The sequence below is a fragment of the Musca domestica genome, unplaced genomic scaffold (genome assembly GCF_030504385.1).
Source record: "Musca domestica strain aabys unplaced genomic scaffold, Musca_domestica.polishedcontigs.V.1.1 16, whole genome shotgun sequence".
NCBI lineage: Eukaryota > Metazoa > Arthropoda > Insecta > Diptera > Muscidae > Musca > Musca domestica.
The window spans coordinates 3,575,779-3,597,420 of NW_026712219.1; the positions used below are offsets into that span (position 1 = coordinate 3,575,779).

Sequence of the window (21,642 nt, forward strand, 5' to 3'; positions counted from 1 at the left end):
TTTGGGTGTTTTAGTCACAGATTTAACGCGAATTTTGTGTACATTGGCAGTATGAGTTCCCATTAGTTAGGAAACACCCTTGCCCAGAACTGTCAATAAGTTTTGATGTAGACCTCATATAACTATACCATCATATATTCGATATTTTGATGATTTTTCCAACATTACTCACAGGAATTGTTTAGAATTTTGTACCTAAAGTCCTTAATTCGTGCTAACATTTGTGACAGAAAATTGCGAATTTGTGACAGAATATCAGAGGAACCGTTATATGAGGGCTTGGCACCTACATGACCCATTTTTTGTCTTAGTTGGCAGTAACTATATTGAACTTCAAATACCAAATTTAAAACAATTTCGGTGAAAAATGTTGCTAAAATGATCAATATACCGAATATTGGGAGATACCGTTATGTAGGGGCTATACCAAAACGTGGACCTACATGGCCCATTTACGAACTTAACATGCCTACTGGCAAAATAAACATGTGTGCAAAATTTTAGCCTTCTATATCAATTCGTTCGAATGATAGAATGATTACAACAGACTGACGGACAGACAGACACAGCGACAGACAGACATCGCTAAATCGACTTAGAATTTTACGCTGATTAAGAATATATATACTTTGTTGGGTCTGACTTGAGTATTTCGAGGCGTTACAGATGGAATGACAAAGTTAATATACCCTCCATAGTATGGTGGAGGGTATAAAAAGAAAAAACTAAGTTCAGCTAGTTACTTATAAACCCAACTAATTGAATATAAGAAATCAAATATTTAGAATAAATGTTTGAGAATTCCAAATATGTATTCCAATATCTTAAGAAATTCCTTCATTCTTCATCACTTTTACCGAAACTTTATCGTAAATTATCGTGTTGTAGGGTATCACATGGTCGTCCCCGCCTAACGTACAAATGATCTCTTAACCATAATTTCAACTCGTCAATTTTCCAAGATCATTGCCAAAAATAGGGAAAAAATAAACATTTTAATTATTTTAAATAATCGCTAAGGTGAGATCCGACCATTTTTATTAAACGTTTCAGTTTAACAAAAAGTTTGCATTAAAAGTTTAATATTGCTTCCGTTTGATGCAAACTACAGATAAATTTGAAAAAGCCTGAAACTGAGCAGGTGCACGCCAAAGGGTGCTTACTAAAATTACTCAAGATTTTTCCAAAACTCCCCATAAGAGCAGGTTTGTGATAGATATCTTGATAACAATTAAAAAAAATACAAAAATAATTCTTTAAAGAATGGTTTGTAACATTAACTGAAATTGCAAATTTTTAATGGGTTCTTTATAATTTTGAAATTCATTTAATGCCATAAAATCTGTTGGATTGGGAAACTAAAACATAATGGCTTGATAGTTATCACACCTGATTTTTTAATGATTAGTACTGAAGTTATTTAAGATTAAGATTAAAGAAAAATATATAAAAAAACTAAAGTAAAATATTTTAACATTTCCGTTAGCTTGAGAATTTCTTATGATTTGTCATTTACGCGTACTTATTTTATGCCTGCATAAAAATATAGTTAATTGCAAATTTAGATCACTAAAAAAATTGCGGAATTGGTATTCCCTGGTTTGGTGAAAGATTTTGATATAAAACGGACAAAAATTCAATACCATATCAGTTTCCAACCGACCGTCATAGATAATTTGTATTGCGGAACAAAAACGAGAGAATGCGTTTGGTGATAGCTTTATTTTCAATTTCCGTAATTTATGCGGTACCTTTTCCCCACAAGGATAATGGCTATGCTCTTGGACATAATGTTAAGGCCACCAGCTATGTTGCGATAACCAAACACGAAGGCAAACACGATGATCATAATGGACATAATGGAGAGAAAAATCATGGCTATGATGATTATAAAGCAAAAAGTCATCACGGATATGGCAAAAACGAGGGACATAATGAAAAGGCTACCAGTTTTGTAACTATCACCAAGATCAAGCATCAAAAAGATAACAATTATGGTCAAGAGAGTGAGAGTAAGCATGGATATGACCATAATTATCATGCAAAAGGCGAGATGCACCATTTAGAAAATGAGGGAAGCAAGACACTTCGAAAAGAAACTAAATTTTTTGTTACAACCAAACACGAAGATAACGTAGATGGTCATTATGGCCACCACCAAGGATATGGCTACCATGCTGAAGGATATGCCGGCGGCTATGGTATTGAGTATCAAGGAAAAAAGAATCAAGGGCAACATCATGAAAAGGCTACCAGTTTTGTCACTGTGACCAAACATGAGGATCATCATGGCGATAATAGGCATCAAGGTATGGCAGGCATCGAATACAAGAAAAATCATGGACACGAACAACATGGGAAAGCAACAAGTTTTGCCGTCGTAACCAAATATGAAAATAAAAATGGTAGTCAATATGGCCACCAACATAAACATAATCACCATACGGCAGGATATGGATTCGCTCATGATGCTGATAATCAAGATATAGATGCAGCTGTAACCAAATACGAAGATAAGCTTAATAATCACAAAGGATATCGGTATGTTCATGGACACGATCAGAACGCAGAAGGACCCAGTTTTTCGATCGAAACCAATCATAAAGGTAAACATAATAGCTATGAACACGATCATAATGAGCACCACATATATAACAAGCATGAGGAACATCATGGAAAAGCAACCAGTTTCGCCACTGTAACTAAACACGAAGTTAAGAACGATGGCCATTCTGGACATGACTCTCATACAAGGGGTTACAAGAAACACGAATACAATCATGGACACGAACAACATGGAAAAGGTCCCAGTTTTGCTGTTGGAACCAAACATGAATATAAACATGGACATGGACACGATCATAAGAAGCTCGAAGAATACAGCAAACACCAGGGACATCATGGAAAGGCTACCAGTTTTGCCTCTGTCTCCATACACGAAGGCACACATGAAAATGATAACGGAGAGAAAGTCAATAAGGAGTACCAAAATGGTCATGGCAATCATGCAGAAAGTCATAAGGAGCACAAGGATAATCATGGACACGAAGAGCAAGGAAAAACTTCGGGCTTTGTTGTTGCAACCAAACATGAATACAATCATGGACATGGACACGATCATAAGAAGCTCGAAGAATACAGCAAACACCAGGGACATTATGGAAAGGCTACCAGTTTCGCCTCTGTCTCCATACACGAAGGCACACATGAAAATGGTAATGGACAAAAAGGCAATAAGGAGTACCAAAATGGGCATGGTCATCAAGCAGAAAGTCATAAGGAGAACAAGAATAAACATGGACACGAACAGCATGGAAAAGCTTCCAGGTTTGCTGTAGTAACGAAACACGAATATAAATATGGACACGATCATGAAAAACACGAAGAATACAGCAAACACAAAGAACATCATGGAAAGGCTACCAATTTCGCCTCTGTCACCAAACACGAAGGCATACTGGAAGATCATAAGGAGCATCGGGTCAAAGAGAAGTATCATGAATTGAATGCAGAAAGTCAGAAGAATAATCATGGACTTGAAGAGTATGGAAACGGTTACAGTTTGGCTGTTCTAACCAAACACGAAGATAAAAATAATGGTCATCAACAATATCATAATGAGAATCAAGGATATAGCAAACAAGAGGATAAAAACGGAAAGGCTACCAGTTTTGTCACAGTAGCTAAACACGAAGGTAAGATCGATGATCATGGTCGAAATGAGCATCAATATGGGTATGTGGAAAGTCAAGAGCAATATGAACAACATCACGGACATGGGGAGTATGGCAAAGCTTCCAGTTTTGCCGGTGTGACCAAACTCGAAGACAGGAATGGTGGTCACGGTCACGAACATGACGAAAATCATGGAAAGGCTATTAGTTTTGTCTCAGTAACGAAATTCGAAGGAATAGATGAAGACCATAGTGAACATGATAATCACATTGAAGGTCATAAGAAATACGAGGGTAATCATAAGTACCAGGAACAAGGATCCGGATCTAGTTTTTCATCCCTAACGAAATACGAGCAATTTAGCGAAAATAAACAGCACCAAGGGCAGCATGGAAAGGCTACCAGTTTCGCCTCTGTCACCAAACACGAAGGCACACATGAAAATGATAACGGAGATAAAGTCAATAAGGAGTACCAAAATGGGCATGGCAATCATGTAGAAAGTCACAAGGAGCACAAGGATAATAATGGACACGGAGAGCATGGAAAAACTTCCAGTTTTGCTGTAGCAACGAAACACCAATATAAACATGGACACGATCATGAAAAGCACGAAGGATACAGCAAGCACAAAGAACATCATGGAAAGGCCACCAGTTTCGTCTCAGTAAGCAAACACGAAGGTATGCTTGATGATCATGTCAACAAAGATCATCAACATGGGCATGCTTATCATGTGATAAGTCAGAAGAAATATGCCAAAAATCATGAGCACCATGGGAAGGCCTCTAGTTTTGTTGCCATAACCAAACATGAGACCAAAAACGAAGGAAATGGACACAGCCAACGAGAGCAACACGAAAGTAACAAACATCAGAAGCATCAGGGGAAGGCTACAAGTTTCGTCTCAGTAACCAAATACGAAGGTAAGCACGATGTCCATAACGAAAATCACGACGAAAGCAAACATCAATATGGTCATACTTATAACGGGAAAATCCATGAGCAACACGAAGAGAGCCATGTAACCGAGAAGCATGGAAAACTGACAGAGCACCATGTAAATCATGGTGATGCTCATAAATTTCAACACAATCATAAAGAAGAGAGTCATGGAAAGGGGCATCATATAAAAACTCATGAACATAAAAAACACGAGGAAACCCATGGAAAGGCTACTAGTTTTGTTGTTGTAAAGAAGCATGAAGGCAAATATGAAGATCATCAGACCGAAAACAACGGATATGGTTTTCATACTGAGAGTCAGGGCCATAATCAATGGGGTCATAATCGACATCCTAAATATGAATTTGAATATGGTGTCAAGGATGCAAAAACCGGCGACATTAAGGAGCAATGGGAATCCAGAGATGGCGATAACGTGAAAGGTAATGTCTTTAATTTGCCTGCATTAGGATTATATTTTCATACCCTCCACCATACATAGTATGGAGGGTATATTAAGTTCGTCATTCCGTTTGTAACTCTTCGAAATATTCATTTTAGACCCATCAAAGTATATGTATTCTTGGTCAGTGTAAAATTCTAAGGCTAAGATTTAGCCCTATCCGTACGTCTGTTCGTCTGTTGTAATCACGCTACAGTCAAAACGAATTAAGATAGGAAGCCTAAATTTTGCACAAATCTCTCTTTTGTCCCCAGGCAGATCATGTTCGAAGATGGGCTATATCGGTCCACGATATCGTATAGCCCCCATATAACGGTACCCTCCGATATTCGGTATTTTGATGATTTTAGCAAAATTTTTCAATGGAATTGTCTGAAAATCCACAGAAGGAGTCCCTTGTGAGCACTTTACCCCCTGAAAGAAAATTGTCTTCATAGGTCCACGACTCCGTATAACCCCCATATAACGGTACAACCCGATATTAGGTATTTTGATGATTTTAGCCACATATTTTAATGAAATTGTGTTAAATTCCACACAAGGAGTCCCTTGTGAGTACTTTACACCCTGAAAGAGAATTGTCTATATAGGTCCACGATATCGTATATCCCTCATATAACGGTACCCCCCGTTATTCGGTATGTTGATGATTTTAGCCACATTTTTCAACGGAATTGTCTAAAAACCCACACGACGTGTTCGTTGTGAGTACTTTATACCCTGAAAGAGAATTTTCTATAGAGGTCTACGATATCGTATATCTCCCATATGATATCGTATATCTCCCCCCGATATTCGGTATTTTGATGCTTTTAGCCACATTTTCCCATGGTATTGCCTGAAAATCCACTCCAGGAGTTCCTTCTAAGTACTTTATCCCCTGGAAGATAAGTATCTATATAGGTCTACGATATCGTATAGCCTCCATATAACGGTACCCCCGATATTCGGTATTTTGACAATTTTTCAACGGAATTTTCTGAAATCCTACACAAGAAGTTAGTTGTGAGAACTTTGCCCCCAGACATAGATTTGTCTATATAGGTCCACAATATCTTATATCCCCCCATATATCGGAACCTTCCGATATTGGGTATTTCAAAGATTTTAACAGAATTTTAATGGATTTTATTTTTTGAAAATTTTCTAATTCGTCCCAAATGGTGGAGGGTATTCAAAGTTTTGCCCGGCCGAACTTACTACTTTTTTACTTGTTATAAATAAATATTTACTTTCACATTTCCAGGCAGTTATTCTCTCAAGGAATCTGATGGAACAACTCGGCTGGTGAAATACTCTTCGGACAAGAAGAGCGGTTTTGAGGCTACTGTTCACAAAATCGGTCATGTAGAAGGGAAGCAAAAATTGGCAAGCATGGTAACTAATAAATGAAATCAATCGCTCTAAAAATAGTTAATAAGGCAACGCAATATCGAAAGTCCTACTAAACTTAATCGAATTTTTAAATTTAATTAATAATTTTTAAACTGTATATTATAAATAAATTTTGTGCATTAACTATATACAACCTAAAAATCTTAACTCGTATTCAGCAGTTTTTGCCAAGATATGTTTACAAAATATCTATTTACAGCCATATGGGGTAATAGCAAAGCTAAATTTAAACTTGCAAAATATATAGGGAGAGGCTATATAAAATCCTACACCGCCATGATTTTTTCGCAGTTCTTACCTTCTTATGGCCAGTATTAAGTGTTACACTATTTAGAGCTATTGAAAACGGATGGGAGCTATATTCTAAAATAGGTACATATTCTGCTACACTTGATTAATAGGGCTCACTTTTTTCTAGTTGGAACTTGACTTCTACAAGTTCCTTTATGGAATAAGTGAACTCATTAAGGTTTATTGAGTTCCAAGACATGACAATATGAATGAAGTGGCTGATGAATTAGCTCAAGGCGGATTATAGTCGATTGATGCGACTGTTATATTGCCAAAAGACTATATGTCAACTGCTTCAAAAAATCTGCCATCATAGAAGCTGGAAACAGATGGAACTTGGAAACCAGTTGCAGGGTTCTGATGTTATCTGACCGGTAATCTCGAGGGGAAGAAAATTATCCCTTCTATCACTTAGTAGGTCTGATTTAAGAATTGTGGTAGGAATACTGACTGGTCAGATTTCCGACCTACAATTTTAAACAATTAAAAATGCTGAAATCTCGGCCCGGCCGAATACCCTCCACCATTTGGAACGATTTTGGCAATTCTCAAAAGCAATTAAATCGGTTACAAATTTTGTTAAAATCTAAAAATACCGAATGTAGATGTTATATTAGGGTCTAAATTCATCAAAATACCGAATATATGGAGGTACCGTTTTATGGGGGCTATACGAAGACGTGGAACTGTATAGACAATCTCCTATCATAGGCTGTAGCATCCATTACGAAATTCAAATACCAAATTTGAAACAATTCCGGCGAAATACCGAATATTGGGAGGTACCGTTCATCAAAATACCGAATATTGGGAGGTACCGTTATATGGGGGCTATACGAAGACGTGGACCTGCATAGACAATCTCCTGTCATAGGCTGTAGCATCCATTACGAACTTCAAACACGGAATTTGAAACAAGTCCTTTGAATAATGTCGCTACAATCATCAAAATATTTAATATCGGGAAGTACCATTATATAGGGGCTATACCAAAAAGTGGACCTACATGGCCCATTTTCAATACCAAAAGTCCTGCAGACATTATATACACTTGAGTAAAATTATCAACCCACTTCATTTCGTTTAGGAGCTAGAGTGATTTCCACAAGCAGATATACAGACAGTCGGACCGGCACTGCTAAATACGCATAGAATTTTATGCAGATCAAGAATGTATATACTTTGTGGGGTCTAAAATGTATATTTCGAGGTGTTACGAATGTAATGACAAACTTAATATGCCTTCATAATATGGTGGAGGATAATAAAATATCGGAGGAATCTGGTACCTGTTACCAAATATCATTGTTGTGGAGTACATATTACCAAATTGGCGGACCTAAACAGCAAATAGGATCATTCATATGTTGGGACCCTTAGTTGTATCCGAACCGAATTTTTACCCAAATTTTGAAGACCTTACTTCTATGCGAAATTCGGTCGGATGTGCTGAAATTCATCCCATTTGGATGAACATGGCGCACAATAAAATACAAATCGAACGAAAATATACATGGGAGCTATAACCAAATTCGGACCGATTATCAACAAATCATTTGTGGAAAATTTCATTAGAGAATAAATACAACCTGCACTTTTTATACAAAATAAATGAACAGATTGATGGACAGAAGCCATTTCGAATTTGTGAGAATTAATAAATTCCGCACAGCCGTTCTCGAGTTATAAGTGGTCTTACTAACACCCCTTTCTTTGATATACATAGAATGTATATATTTTGGTATTTAGCCAGATATCAGCATCAATGTAACTGTCAGAAGTGACCTTTTCGTGTATTTGTGATTTCGCCGAGATTAAAAATATTCGCGGTTTAATGGAAATATTCTCTTTTTACATCTATTTCAGCCACTAGAAATTATTCGATGACCATCCAAGTTAATAGGCTTCTGCCTACCCCTAATCTCTAGCCCCGTGCTAAATCCCAAGTGGAATAGCATATGATTGTGACTTCTAGAGCAAATGCAATATCAGGTAAATATTCTGTATTTGGCCCATTTAAAACCCCAAATATTTTGCGATCATCTCTAAAAACAAAAGGCTTCTCTTCTGACCCTAACCACAAGCATAAGCATTAACTTATAATTACGATATCTAACGTAATTTAACATGGACATACGGACGGACACACATGACTAGTTCGTCTCAGTTCAGCGAAATAGGAAGATCCGTACATAAAATCATATCGACAGGACCAATATTTCGAGGTGTTACATAATTTTTGGCCCATTCAAATTGACTTTGGATCAACAGCTTGTGTTGTAGGGCATAATAACAACATTGGTTTAAGCCTGACTATCTTGAGACAACAAAAATGTGCCATAAGTATTCATTTATTACCGCATACTGCTATATTTGCTTTTAATAAATTATACACTTCATTGTTAAAAGTGTGACATTTATTTTAAATAATCTCAACCATGAATTTCGAAGTTTCCATTCAACACACAGACATTTCAAGAGTTTTCAGTGATCGTAGTAACCACTATGTTCAGCTTTTCCGCCAGCACCATTGGCTTGACCAATTTTATGAACAGTAGCCTCAAAGCCGTTCTTCTTGTCAGAGGTGTAGGTGACAAGGCGAGTTGTGCCATCTGATTCCTTTAGGGAATAGCTTCCTAAAATTGTTAAAAAATATAATAGAAAAAATTTAATACAATATTAGCACTGAATATTATGCACACATACCCTTAACATTGTCGCCATCCCTAGATTCCTGATGCTCTTTCACATCACCAGTTTTTGAATCTTCCACACCGTAGGCGAATTCGTATCTGGGATGGGAGTTGTAGTCATCACCATGACCATCTACATGGCCATGACCATGACCTCCATAGTGATCATTTTTAGCATCGCCATATCCTTTCTGTCCACCATGTTCACCGCCAGCCGTATCTTCGTGTTTGGTTACAACTGCATAACTGGTAGCATGACCACTGCCTCCACTGCCAGATCCAGATCCATCGAAATGTTGCTTATAGGGAAGTGGTCCTGCAATGGTCAAGGCGGCGCAAGTAGCAAAAATTGCAAATAAAGTTATGGCGAAACGCATTATGTGGCCGTGCTGTAGCAGTAGCTGTATCGGGTTCAGAGTTCAATGAGTAACTGATGTTGAATTGCACTTTTGCCAGCTAATTTATATTTTTCAGCAATGTACATAAGCAGTGTAATTCGAAAAAATATGTATTCGAAATGTGGTGTTGGTAATTTTGTATCTAATAACTAAATATTGTGGAAACAAGGTCAATGCCAAATTACTATTGATTTTATCTAGAAAAGTCATATATTTTAATTATTCCGACTTGGAGAATAATCTATGATTTTCTTTAAAAAATGAATATATTTTTAAGACTCCTTAGAGTTGATATAGAGAAAATTTAAGCTTGTTTGTTACACAGGCATACCTATTATTGGTCACGAAGAATTTAATATATTCACAAAATATAAAATAACTTTTTTAGATTCCCTCCTAGTATGGAGGGTATATTAAGTTTGTCATCCCACCAAGTACATATATTCTTGATCAACATAAAGTTCTATGTCGATTTACCCATTTCTTTCTGTCTGTCTGTTTGTCTGTGGAAATCACTCTAGCTTCCGAACGAATTGAAGTAGGTTGATAAAATTTTATTCGCATATGTGTTAGGTCTGCAAGACTTTTGGAATTGAAAATGGGTTATATAGGTCCACGTCTTCGTATAACCCCCCATATAATGATACCACCCTATATTCGGTATTTTAATGATTCTCATTTTGTTTCAAATTTCGTATTAGATATCCCTAATAGGTACTACAGTCTGTGACAGAAAATTGTGATGTTGGTCCGGGTCTTCGTATAGGCCACACATAACGGTTCCTTCATATCTTCGTTATTTTGATGTTTTTACGACATTATTCATTGTTGTTTCAAGTTTCAAATTTGAATATTGCAATGGCCTATGACGATGCAGGTCAAAGTCTTGGTATATAACCCAATACAGCGGTAACTCGCTAAATTCGGTATTTTTAAGATTCTAACAGAATTTTTAACGGATTTTATTGTACCATCCACCTTGAAAAGGTGGGCGTATTAACTTTGTCATTCCGTTTGTAACATCCCTAAATATTCGTCATAGACTCCATAAAGTATGTCCGTCTGTCTGTCTGTTGTAATCACAATACAGCCCACATTATTTGACGTAGAACTTTAAAATTTTGCAGTACAATTTGTATTGTGTCATGGATGGTTGGTATTGAAAATTAAATATATCTGTCCATGTTTTGGTATAACCGCCTCCCAATATTCGGTATTTTGATGATTTTTGCCACATTTTTCCACGGATTTGTCTAAAAATTGGAATTTGTTGATCATAACGGGTTCTAGTTCCAGTGGCGAAAGAATGTGTGTATAGGTCCACGTTTTTGTATAGCCCCTTTATAACGGTATCTCCCAATATTCGGTATATTGATGATTTTTCCCACATTTTTCCACGGATTTGTATAAATATTGGTGTTTGTAATTCGTAATGGTTTCTAGCTCCGGTGGCAGAACATGAAATATTTAGGTCCACGTTTTTCTATAGCGCACATATTACGATACCCAGCCATATTCGGTATTTTGATAATCCTTGTCACTTTTACCCACAAAATTGTTTCAAATTTAATATTTAAGAAGATTTTTCTTTACCCAATGGTGAAGTGTATTAAAAGTTCGGTCCGGCCGAATTTAATGTTTTTCAACTTGTTTTATATATACGTACTTATTTATTTATTATACCCTCCACCAAAAAAGGTATGGAGGGTATATTAAGTTCGTCATTCCGTTTGTAACTCATCGAAATAATCATTTTAGACCCAACAAAGTATATATATTTTTGATCAGCGTAAAATTCTAAGACGATTTTGGCCTGTCCGTCCGTCTGTTGTAATCACGCTACAGTCTAAACGAATTAAGATAGGAAGCTAAAATTTTGCACAGATCTCTCTTTTGTCTGCAGGCAGGTCAAGTTCGGTCCACGATATCGTATAGCCCCCATATAACGGTACCCCCCGATATTCGGTATTTTGATGATATTACCCACATTTTTCAACGGAATTGTCTGAAAATCCACACAAGGAGTTCCTTGTGGGTACTTTATACCTCGGCAGAGAATTGTCCATATAGTTTCACGATATCGTATAGCCCCTATGTAACGGTACCCCCGATATTCGGTATTTTGATGATTTTACCCACATTTTTCAACGGAATTGTCTGAAAATCCACACAAGGAGTTCCTTGTGGGTACTTTATACCTCGGCAGAGAATTATTTATATAGGTCCACAATATCGTATAGCCCCCATATAACGGTACCCCCCGATATTCGGTATTTTGATGATTTTACCCACATTTTCAACGGAATTGTCTGAAAATCCACACAAGGAGTTCCTTGTGGGTACTTTATACCTCGGCAGATAATTATCTATATAGGTCCACAATATCGTATAGCCCCCATATAACGGTACCCCCCGATATTCGGTATTTTGATGATTTTACCCACATTTTTCAACGGAATTGTCTGAAAATCCACACAAGGAGTTCCTTGTGGGTACTTTATACCTCGGCAGAGAATTATCTATATAGGTCCACAATATCAAAGGGCCCCTATATCGCTACCCCCGATATTCGGTATTTTGATGATTTTATCCACATTTTTCAACGGAATTGTCTGAAAATCCACACAAGGAGTTCCTTGTGGGTACTTTATACCTCGGCAGAGAATTATCTATATAAGTCCACAATACCGTATAGCCCCCATATAACGGTACCCCCGATATTTGGTATTTTGATGATTTTACCTACATTTTTCAACGGAATTGTCTGAAAATCCACAAAAGGAGTCCCTTGTGGGCATTCTACCTTCTCAAAATGAAGTGTCTATATAGGTCCACGACATCGTATATCCCCCATATAACTGTAACCTCCGATATTCGGTATTTTGATGAGTTTATCCACATTTTTCAACGGAATTGTCTGAAAATTCACACAAGGAGTTCCTTGTGGGTACTTTATACCTCAGCAGAGAATTATCTATATAAGTCCACAATATCGTATAGCCCCCATATAACGGTACCCCCGATATTTGGTATTTTGATGATTTTACCCACATTTTTCAACGGAATTGTCTGAAAATCCACACAAGGAGTTCCTTGTGGGTACTTTATACCTCGGCAGAGAATTATCTATATAGATCCACGATACTGTATAGCCCTTATATAACGGTACCCCCGATATTCGGTATTTTGATGTTTTTAGCCATATTTTTCAACGGAATGGTCACAAGGGGTTCTTTGTACACAAGGGGTTCTTTGTGAGCACTTTACCCACCGACAGAGAATTCTCTATATAGGCTAACGATAACGTATAGCTCCCATATGACGGTACCCCGTGATATTCGGTATTTTGATGATTTTAGCCACATTTTCCAATCGTATTGTCTGAAAATCCACACACGGAGTTCCTTGTGAGTACTTTACACGCAGACATAGATTTGTCTTTATAGGTCCACAATATCGTATATCCCTCCATATATCGGCACCTTCCTATATTAGATATTTTAAAGATTTTAAAAGAATTTTTATTGGATTTTATTTTTTTGAAAATTTTCTAATTCGTTCCAAATGGTGGAGGGTATTCAAAGTTCGGCCCGGCCGAACTTACTGCTTTTTTACTTGTTTATTTTTTAATTTTCAAATTCGTTCCAAATGGTGGATGGTATTCAAGGCTAAACCTACTGTTTTTTAGTTGTTTTTCATTAGAGTCTGGTGAACTAACATAGCTTTTATTTTAACTACAGTTTTCTCCTTAGTACTTATAAACTTTCTAATTGCATAACTGACCTTCAATGTGTTGTTAATGGGCTTTCTCTGTTGCACTGTCAATTGCTTCCCAATGTAATTACCACCCTTAACAGTAAGAGTATAAAACAAACAACTAGATTACATTCCAGTATCAGTTTCCCATTAACCATTGGTTTTTACTAATCATCCAGTTTCTAAAATCTGCATATCGGTTTCGAGGCTACGGTTCATAAAATTGGTCAAGCCAATGCCGGATCCGATTATAAGCATGGTCATTAAAAACGATACATATATTGTTGGAATTTTGGTTCATAATGTGAAAAGATGAACATCAAAATTTCGAGTTAAATAAATTGAATAAATTTTTATTTTGAAAAAAAAAAAAAAAAAATGGTTAATGTATGAGCTTGACTTTTTATACCCTACAACACTATGTGTTGTGGGTATTATAAGTTTGATTGGGCCAAAAATTATGTAACACCTCGAAATATTGGTTTCCCACATAGGAAAGTATATATGGGTCTTCCTAGCTCGCCGAGCTGAGTCGATCTAGCTATGTATGTCCGTCTGTTCGTCTGTCCATGTTAATTTGTAATCAAGCTACAGGTCACAATTATGAACCGATCCTCACGAAATTGAAAATGGAGGTGGGGTTAGGCCTATTGTTTTTGATATTTAGGGGTTGAAATGGACCAAAAACAGAAACTTTTCCTGATTTTGCAGTTGCTCTATAGGCCACAATTATGAAGCAATGGACGCGAAAATTCACATGGAGTTAGATTTTGGGACTTGACCTTAACCCTGAAATGTTTTAACGTATTTATAAATTTCTGGCGTTTAGGTAAAATATGGATCAATATAAAATTCTAAGTAGATTTAGCCGTGTCCAGCCGTCTGAGAAAATCACTCTAGCTTCATAATATTAGATATATTTCAAAATGGGTTATATGTCCATGTTTTGGTATAACCCCCATATAACGATACCGGCTGATTTGAGATGATTTGAAGTTCGTGATTGGTGTTTCCTTTTATGACAGGAAATTGCTTATGTACGTCCACATCTTCGTATAACCCCTATGTAAGTAAACCTCCAAGTATTCAGGATTTTTCTTATTTTGGCCACATTTTCCACAGGAATTAATTCAAACTAAGAATTTGGAGTTCGCAATGGATATGGTTCACATATTCTTATATTCCCCATATTATGGTGCCTTACGAATTCGATATTTTTCTCGATTTTAGCCACATTTTTCATGCTCAATATGCACTTCACAGCACTGATCTTTGGTACTATATATCAGATACAGCCCAGAAATACCTCTGTCATTTTTATACCCTCCACCAAAAAAGGTATGGAGGGTATATTAAGTTCGTCATTCCGTTTGTAACTCATCGAAGTAATCATTTTAGACCCAACAAAGTATATAAATTTTTGATCAGCGTAAAATTCTAAGACGTCTGTCCGTCTGTTGTAATCACGCTACAGTATAAAATTAAGATAGGAAGCTGAAATTTTGCACAGATCTCTCTTTTGTCTGCAGGCAGGTCAAGTTCGAAGATGGGGTATATCGGTAAACGATATCGTACAGCCCCCATATAACGATACCACCGATATTCGGTATTTTGATGATTATAGCCACATTTTCCAACGGAATTGTCTGAAAATCCACACAAGGAGTTCCTTGTGGGTACCTTATACCGCGGCAGAGAATTATCTATATAGGTCCACAATATCGTATATCCCCCACATAACGGTACCCCCCGATATTCGCTATTTTTATGATTTTACCCACATTGTTATGCCTCGACAGAGAATTATGTATATAGGTCCACGATATCGTGTAGCCCTTATATAACGGTACCCCCGATATTCGGTATTTTGATGTTTTTAGCCATATGTTTCAACGGAATGGTCACAAGGGATTCTTTGTACACAAGGGCTTCTTTGTGAGCATTTCACCCCCCGACAGAGAATTCTCTATATAGGTTAACGATTACGTATAGCCACAATTTAACGGTACCCCGCGATATTCGGTATTTTGATGATTTTAGCCACATTTTCCAATCGTATTGTCTGAAAATCCACACACGGAGTTCTTTGTGAGCACTTTACCCCTGAAACGGAATTGTCTATATAGGTCCACAATATCGTATATCCCCCATATAACAGTACTCCCCTATATTCGGTATTTTGATGATTTTACCCACATTTTTCAACGGAATTGTCTGATAATCCACACAAGGAGTTCTTTGTGAGTACTTTACTCTCTGAAAGAGAGTTGTCTGTATAGGTCCACGATATCGTATATCCCCCCTATAACGGTACCCCCTATATTCGGGGTTTTGATGATTTTAGCCACATTTCCCCAGACATAGATTTGTCTATATAGGTCCACAATAGCGTATATCCCCCCATATATCGGCACCTTCCGATATTAGGTATTTTAAAGATTTTAACAGAATTTTCAATGGGTTTTATTTTTTTATTTATTTATTTTTTTTTTTTTTTTTGAATATTTTCAGAGTTGGATATAGTCCCCAAATTGTGTCATAGTTTTTTTTTTTTTTACGGGAGATCTACCATGTACGCATAGTAGTTATGGTATGATATAGTCGGCCCCGGCCGACTTTTGGCTTTTCCTTACTGGTTTCAACTGAAGTTTTTCCAAATGGTGTAGGTTACCAAAATTTTGGTCCGGTCATAACCAACTGAGAATTTTTTGCAATTGTTTGTTTGAATGCCGTAACACATATATTTTCGTATAAATGAATATTTTTAGTTTATTTATTTGTTTGACATAATTTACATTTCTTCATCTTCAATCATTTATCATTTCTTTAAAATAGCCGGCAATATTTAGTATTATTTTTTAATGTTTAGTGACCATACTTGTATTCAATTCCAGCATTGGCTTGACCAATTTTATGGACCGTAGCCTCGAAACCGCTCTTCTTATCGGAAGTATATGTCACCAGACGAGTTGTTCCATCGGATTCTTTGAGAGAATAGCTTCCTATAATCAAAAAATAAAATTTCCAAATTAATATAGAATTAAGAAACCAGTTATCTAATCCTACCTTGCACTTTATCGCCATCTCGGGACTCTTGCTGTTCCTTAATGTCACCGGTTTTCGAGTCCTCAACGCCATAGGCGAAATCATATTTAGGATAGCTGTAATAATCTGCCGAATGGTCATCACCATGTCCAGAATGGCCATCAGATTTACCGTAATGATCGCCTCCATGGCTATAGCCGCCATCGGATTTTGCCGAACCACTTCCCTTATCATTGTGTTGGGTTACAACAGCATAGCTAGTGGCCTGTCCATGACCACTACCGCCCTGCTTATTAGGAAGAGGTCCAGCCACAGTTAAGGCAATGCAAATGGCCAAAAAAGCAAACACGGTCATCGGAGAAGCCATTATGCTGATTTTTCAAACTGGTTCAAGATGCTTAGTTAACTTCAAAGTTCAAAAGGAAACTGATACTGGCTTGTAATTTTGTTGGTTGTTTTATACTCCAACTATTCACTGTGGTAATTGCGATTTTTAACACACACACATCGTACACTTAGCTTACATATATTGCAACAATGCAAGGTCATTGGCAACATATTCAAGGTCAGTGATAAAATTAGAAAGCTCATAACTGCCAAATAGAAAAGGGTAGCTAAAATTAAAGCTATTCTTATGGATTGCACTCTAATAATCTAAAAATGCAAAAATATGTTTTAAAAACAATGATCCTTAATAAGAGTGAATGTGTTATATCATTGTTTCATTATACCATACACCACATTGTGGTAAGGGTATTATGTCTCTGTGCATTTGTTTGTAACATGGAGAAGGAAGCGAGATAGAACCATAGTTACTTTTGAGGATCTTCAAAGAATCACTTTCTGAGTCGATTTATGCATGTCAGTCCGTATATTTGTGAACAAAATACAGGTCGCATTTATTATTATTGAGATGAAATTTTCCAAACCATATCCGTTTGTCCCAAGGACGAACCATATTGTATTTGATGATAATCGGTTTATATTTACTGTTTTTATACCCTCCACCATACTATGGAGTGTATAATAACTTTGTCTTTCCGTTTGTAACTGCTCGAAATACTCATGACAGACCCAACAAAGTATATATATTCTTGATCAGCGTAAAATTCTAAGTAGATTTAGCGATGTCCGTCTGTCTGTCTGTCTATTCGTCTGTCTGTTGTAATCTTTCGAACGAATAGACATAGAAGGCTAAAATTTTGCACACATATTTATTTTTTCAGTAGGCAGGTTAAGTTCGTAAATGGGCCATGTAGGTCCACGTCTTCGTATAGCCCCCATATAACGGTACCTCCCCATATTCGGTATTTTGATGATGTTAGCGACATTATTCACCGGAATTGTTTCAAATTTGGTATTTGAAGTTCGAAATGGATACTACAGCCTAATACAGAAAATTGTCTGTGCAGGTCCACGTCTTCATACAGCCCCCATATAACGGTACCTCCCGATATTCGGTATTTTGATGATTTTAGCGACATTATTCACCGGAATTGTTTCAAATTTAATATTTGAAGTTCCAAAGATATATTACAGCCTAAGACAGAAAATTTACTGTGCAGATCCACTTCTTCGTATATCCCCTATATAACGTTAGCTCCCCATATTCGGTATTTTTATGATTTTAGCGACATTATTCACCGGAATTGTTTCAAATTTGGTATTTGAAGTTCGTGATGGATGCTACAGCCTATGACAGAAAATTGTCTATTCAGGTCACGTCTTCATATAGCCTCCATATAACGGTACCTCCCGATATTCGGTATTTTGATGATTTTAGCGACATTGTTCACCGGAATTGTTTCAAATTACGTTTTTAGAATTTGTAATGGGATTTACATTCTGTGAAAGAAAATTGTCTATGCAGGTCCAAGTCTTCGTTTAGGCCCCATATATCAGTACCTCCCTAAATTCTGTATTTTGACGAGTTTAAGTACAATACCCACCGAAATTGTTTGAGATGTCGTATTTGAACTTCGTAATGGATGCTACAGCCTATGACAGAAAATTGTCTAAGCTGGTCCAGGTCTTCGTATAGCTCCAATATAACGGTACCTCCCTATAAACGGTATTTTAATGATTTTAGCTACATTATTCATCATTTATTTTAAGTTTCGAATTTGAATATGATATAGGCTCATGACAAACAATGCCCATGTAGACCCCAATATTTTTAAGAGTTTAACAGAATTTTTAACAGATTATATTTTTTGACAATTTCCAAATTCGTTCAAAATGGTGGAGGGTATTCAAAGTTCGGACCGGCCGAACTTACTGCTTTTTAACTTGTTTTTATTCGGGTTAACTGTGCACAAAATGGCCAATATCAGTTCAAATTAACTGAATTTTAGCATATCCGACCGAATGAAATCTAGAAGCAAGTACATAAAGGTTGGCACGAATTATGGTCATCGAACGGCCGTTGAGACTGTCACACTCTGCCCGAATGATGTTCTGCGGTATTTTGGCTCATTCCCGACGAAGCGCCTGCTTGATGTGATCGACAATTTGGTATTGTTTAGTGCCAACCATGCTTTCCAAAATACTCCAGACACAATAATCCAACGGATTGGTATCCGGAGATTTTGGTGTCATAAAGCGCTGGATGTGAAGCGAGGAACGTCATTTTGTAATCATTCTTGGGTGGCGCGTGCTGTGTGCGATGGTGCTGAGTCCTGTTGGAATTTCCATCACCATGGCCGGAGCTTGAGTTCTGGTAGCCAATCGAAGATAGACATTTTCAGCTGACCTCTTTGGCAAGTAAACACGATCATTTTGTTTGTTTACAAACTGCTGGTCAACGAATGTTTTCTCATCGGAGAAAACCAAATACGGCAGTTCACCACTTTCGGTCAAGCGAAGCAACTCCTTAGCTCTATTGAGCCTATTGGAATTTCAATGGCTTTACCCCGAGCTCATTTTTCAATATTTATTGCATGGAATATTGCGATATGTTCAGCTCACGAGCCATTCGGCCACTGCGACGCGGGTTTCAATCAAGTCGCTTCATTACTTTTCGAACCATTTCTGCTGATGTTGCTGGTTTCTTCCCTCCACTTCCTTGACATTGGGCTACGCTACCGGTATCACGGTAACGAGCGATGGCACGGGACACCAAAGATTTGTTCACATTTAAATGCTGGAGTGCTCTAAAAATAGCCAATTGTGGTTTTCAAGCCAAATATAACGAAATAACACTATCACGCTTGAATTCCATCACGAATATTTTTTTCTGGGAAATTCTCACCAAAATGCTTTTGTACGATTGTAAACAATACATTGAGCTGTCACTGGAATAATTTTAACAGCTGTCGGACGAGTGGCTTAGAAATGACAGTAGTCTGAAGTTGGTTGCAGTTTTTTCATCTCACCCTGTATTTATTTCATCCGATTTGGGATTTTAAGTCTCTCACATGCGTAATATGCAATCTACAACAATGATATTTGATTCCGGACATCAGATACAGCTTCAAAATACATCTGCCCAATTAATTTTCTTCGAGAACATTTCAGATTTTTATATACCTCCGATTTTACGGTTTTTACTCACAATATATGTAATATCAGCCCAAATTGAATAGATTTTTTCATACTCAACCCAATTTTACCATTTGGTAAAACTCGGTTCGGATTATCTAATCCTTATCGAAGTCATGTCAAGCGCTATACAGCAATTGTATTTGGTTCACTGTTGGTATGAACTACTTCACATAAATTCCCTATATAAACATTTTTTTTACGAGAGCTATATTAAATTGCATAGTGGTGTAGGGTCGTCATATAGTCGGCCCTGTCCGACTTCTGACCTTTCCTTACTGGGTTTCTTTTTACAATTGGTAACTCAAATTATATTTCTTTGTTTAAGTAATATACATAGATTATTTTTCAAAATTTGAATTAGCGTAAAATACCAAAACTAAAATAACTAACAGTTCAACAGGAATTTGAAAGTGACCTTGTTTCCTCCGTATTTAATTATTAGAAAAAAATTACCCACTTAAATTTCGGAATAATGTATTTTGCAATTAACATTGCCAAACTACATATCGAAGAGAATATAAATTCACCAACGAATTTTCAAACCATCATCAGTTACCCATTGACCTTCGAACCCTTTACAGCTATTCATACAGCAAATCACACAATGCGTTTCACAATAACTGTATTTGCAATTTTGGCTATTTGCGTCACCCTGGGCATTGCAGGACCTCTGCCGCACAAACAACATTCCAACGGATCTGGCTCTGGCAAAGGAGGTAGTGGCCAGACTACCAGTTATGCAGTTGTAACCAAACACGAAGATGCAGCTGGCGGTCAGCATGGTGGACAGAAAGGATATGGCGGTGCTAAAAACGATCACTATGGAGGTCATGATCATGGCCATGGTGATGACTATAACTCCCATCCTAGATACGACTTTGCATACGGTGTAGAGGATTCAAAAACTGGCGATGTGAAGGAGCATCAGGAATCCAGAGATGGCGATAATGTTAAGGGTATGTTTAAGTAATATTTGCTTTTGTTATTGTATTAAATATTGTATGTATATATTTGATGGCTGGAGTATTCCCCCATTGGCTTCAATTCATGTTACTCTCTATTAAAGTGAGCAAATTTTTTCAAAATGAAACTGACATCTTAGCAATATTTTCTAATCGCTACCAATATCATGATTTATATATTTTTTTCAAAATTTTAGGAAGCTATTCTCTCAAGGAATCAGATGGCACAACTCGCCTTGTCACCTACACCTCTGATAAGAAGAGCGGCTTTGAGGCCACAGTTCATAAGATTGGTGGAGCAAATGCTGCTGGCAAGGGACATTACCATTGATTAATGATGAATGGCAATAATGGTTGGGAGCTACAAAATTCAAAGACACGTTGAAAAAAAGTAACAGGGCCAAAAAACCAAACAAAAAAAAATGAATAAAAAATATATTTGCAAGAATTTGAATAAAAGCATACCTTAAATAACT

General features: G+C 36.9%; 4 protein-coding genes across 4 annotated transcripts; 2 read left to right on the forward strand and 2 right to left on the reverse strand.

Annotated features, from left to right (window-relative positions):
* Positions 1-1,702: 1,702 nt before the first annotated feature.
* LOC101895354 (filaggrin-like) lies at positions 1,703-6,475 on the forward strand. The gene is made up of 2 exons (XM_005177756.3): positions 1,703-5,063; positions 6,330-6,475. Exons 1-2 carry the CDS (start codon positions 1,703-1,705, stop codon positions 6,473-6,475), a joined length of 3,507 nt encoding a protein of 1,168 aa, XP_005177813.2.
* A 2,778-nt stretch (positions 6,476-9,253) lies between these two features.
* On the reverse strand, positions 9,254-10,054 carry LOC101895529 (adult-specific cuticular protein ACP-20-like). The gene is made up of 2 exons (XM_005177757.4): positions 9,476-10,054; positions 9,254-9,405 (listed from the first exon to the last, which is right to left on the reverse strand). Exons 1-2 carry the CDS (start codon positions 9,837-9,839, stop codon positions 9,254-9,256), a joined length of 516 nt encoding a protein of 171 aa, XP_005177814.2. The 5' UTR covers positions 9,840-10,054.
* Positions 10,055-16,398: 6,344 nt separating this feature from the next.
* On the reverse strand, positions 16,399-17,719 carry LOC131801433 (adult-specific cuticular protein ACP-20-like). Its single transcript, XM_059120204.1, has 2 exons — positions 16,683-17,719; positions 16,399-16,618 (listed from the first exon to the last, which is right to left on the reverse strand). Exons 1-2 carry the CDS (start codon positions 17,026-17,028, stop codon positions 16,482-16,484), a joined length of 483 nt encoding a protein of 160 aa, XP_058976187.1. The 5' UTR covers positions 17,029-17,719; the 3' UTR covers positions 16,399-16,481.
* A 3,010-nt stretch (positions 17,720-20,729) lies between these two features.
* On the forward strand, positions 20,730-21,550 carry LOC131801434 (adult-specific cuticular protein ACP-20-like). The gene is made up of 2 exons (XM_059120205.1): positions 20,730-21,160; positions 21,364-21,550. The coding sequence occupies exons 1-2, from the start codon at positions 20,809-20,811 to the stop codon at positions 21,495-21,497; spliced, it is 486 nt and encodes a 161-aa protein (XP_058976188.1). The 5' UTR covers positions 20,730-20,808; the 3' UTR covers positions 21,498-21,550.
* The last annotated feature ends 92 nt before the right edge of the window (positions 21,551-21,642 follow it).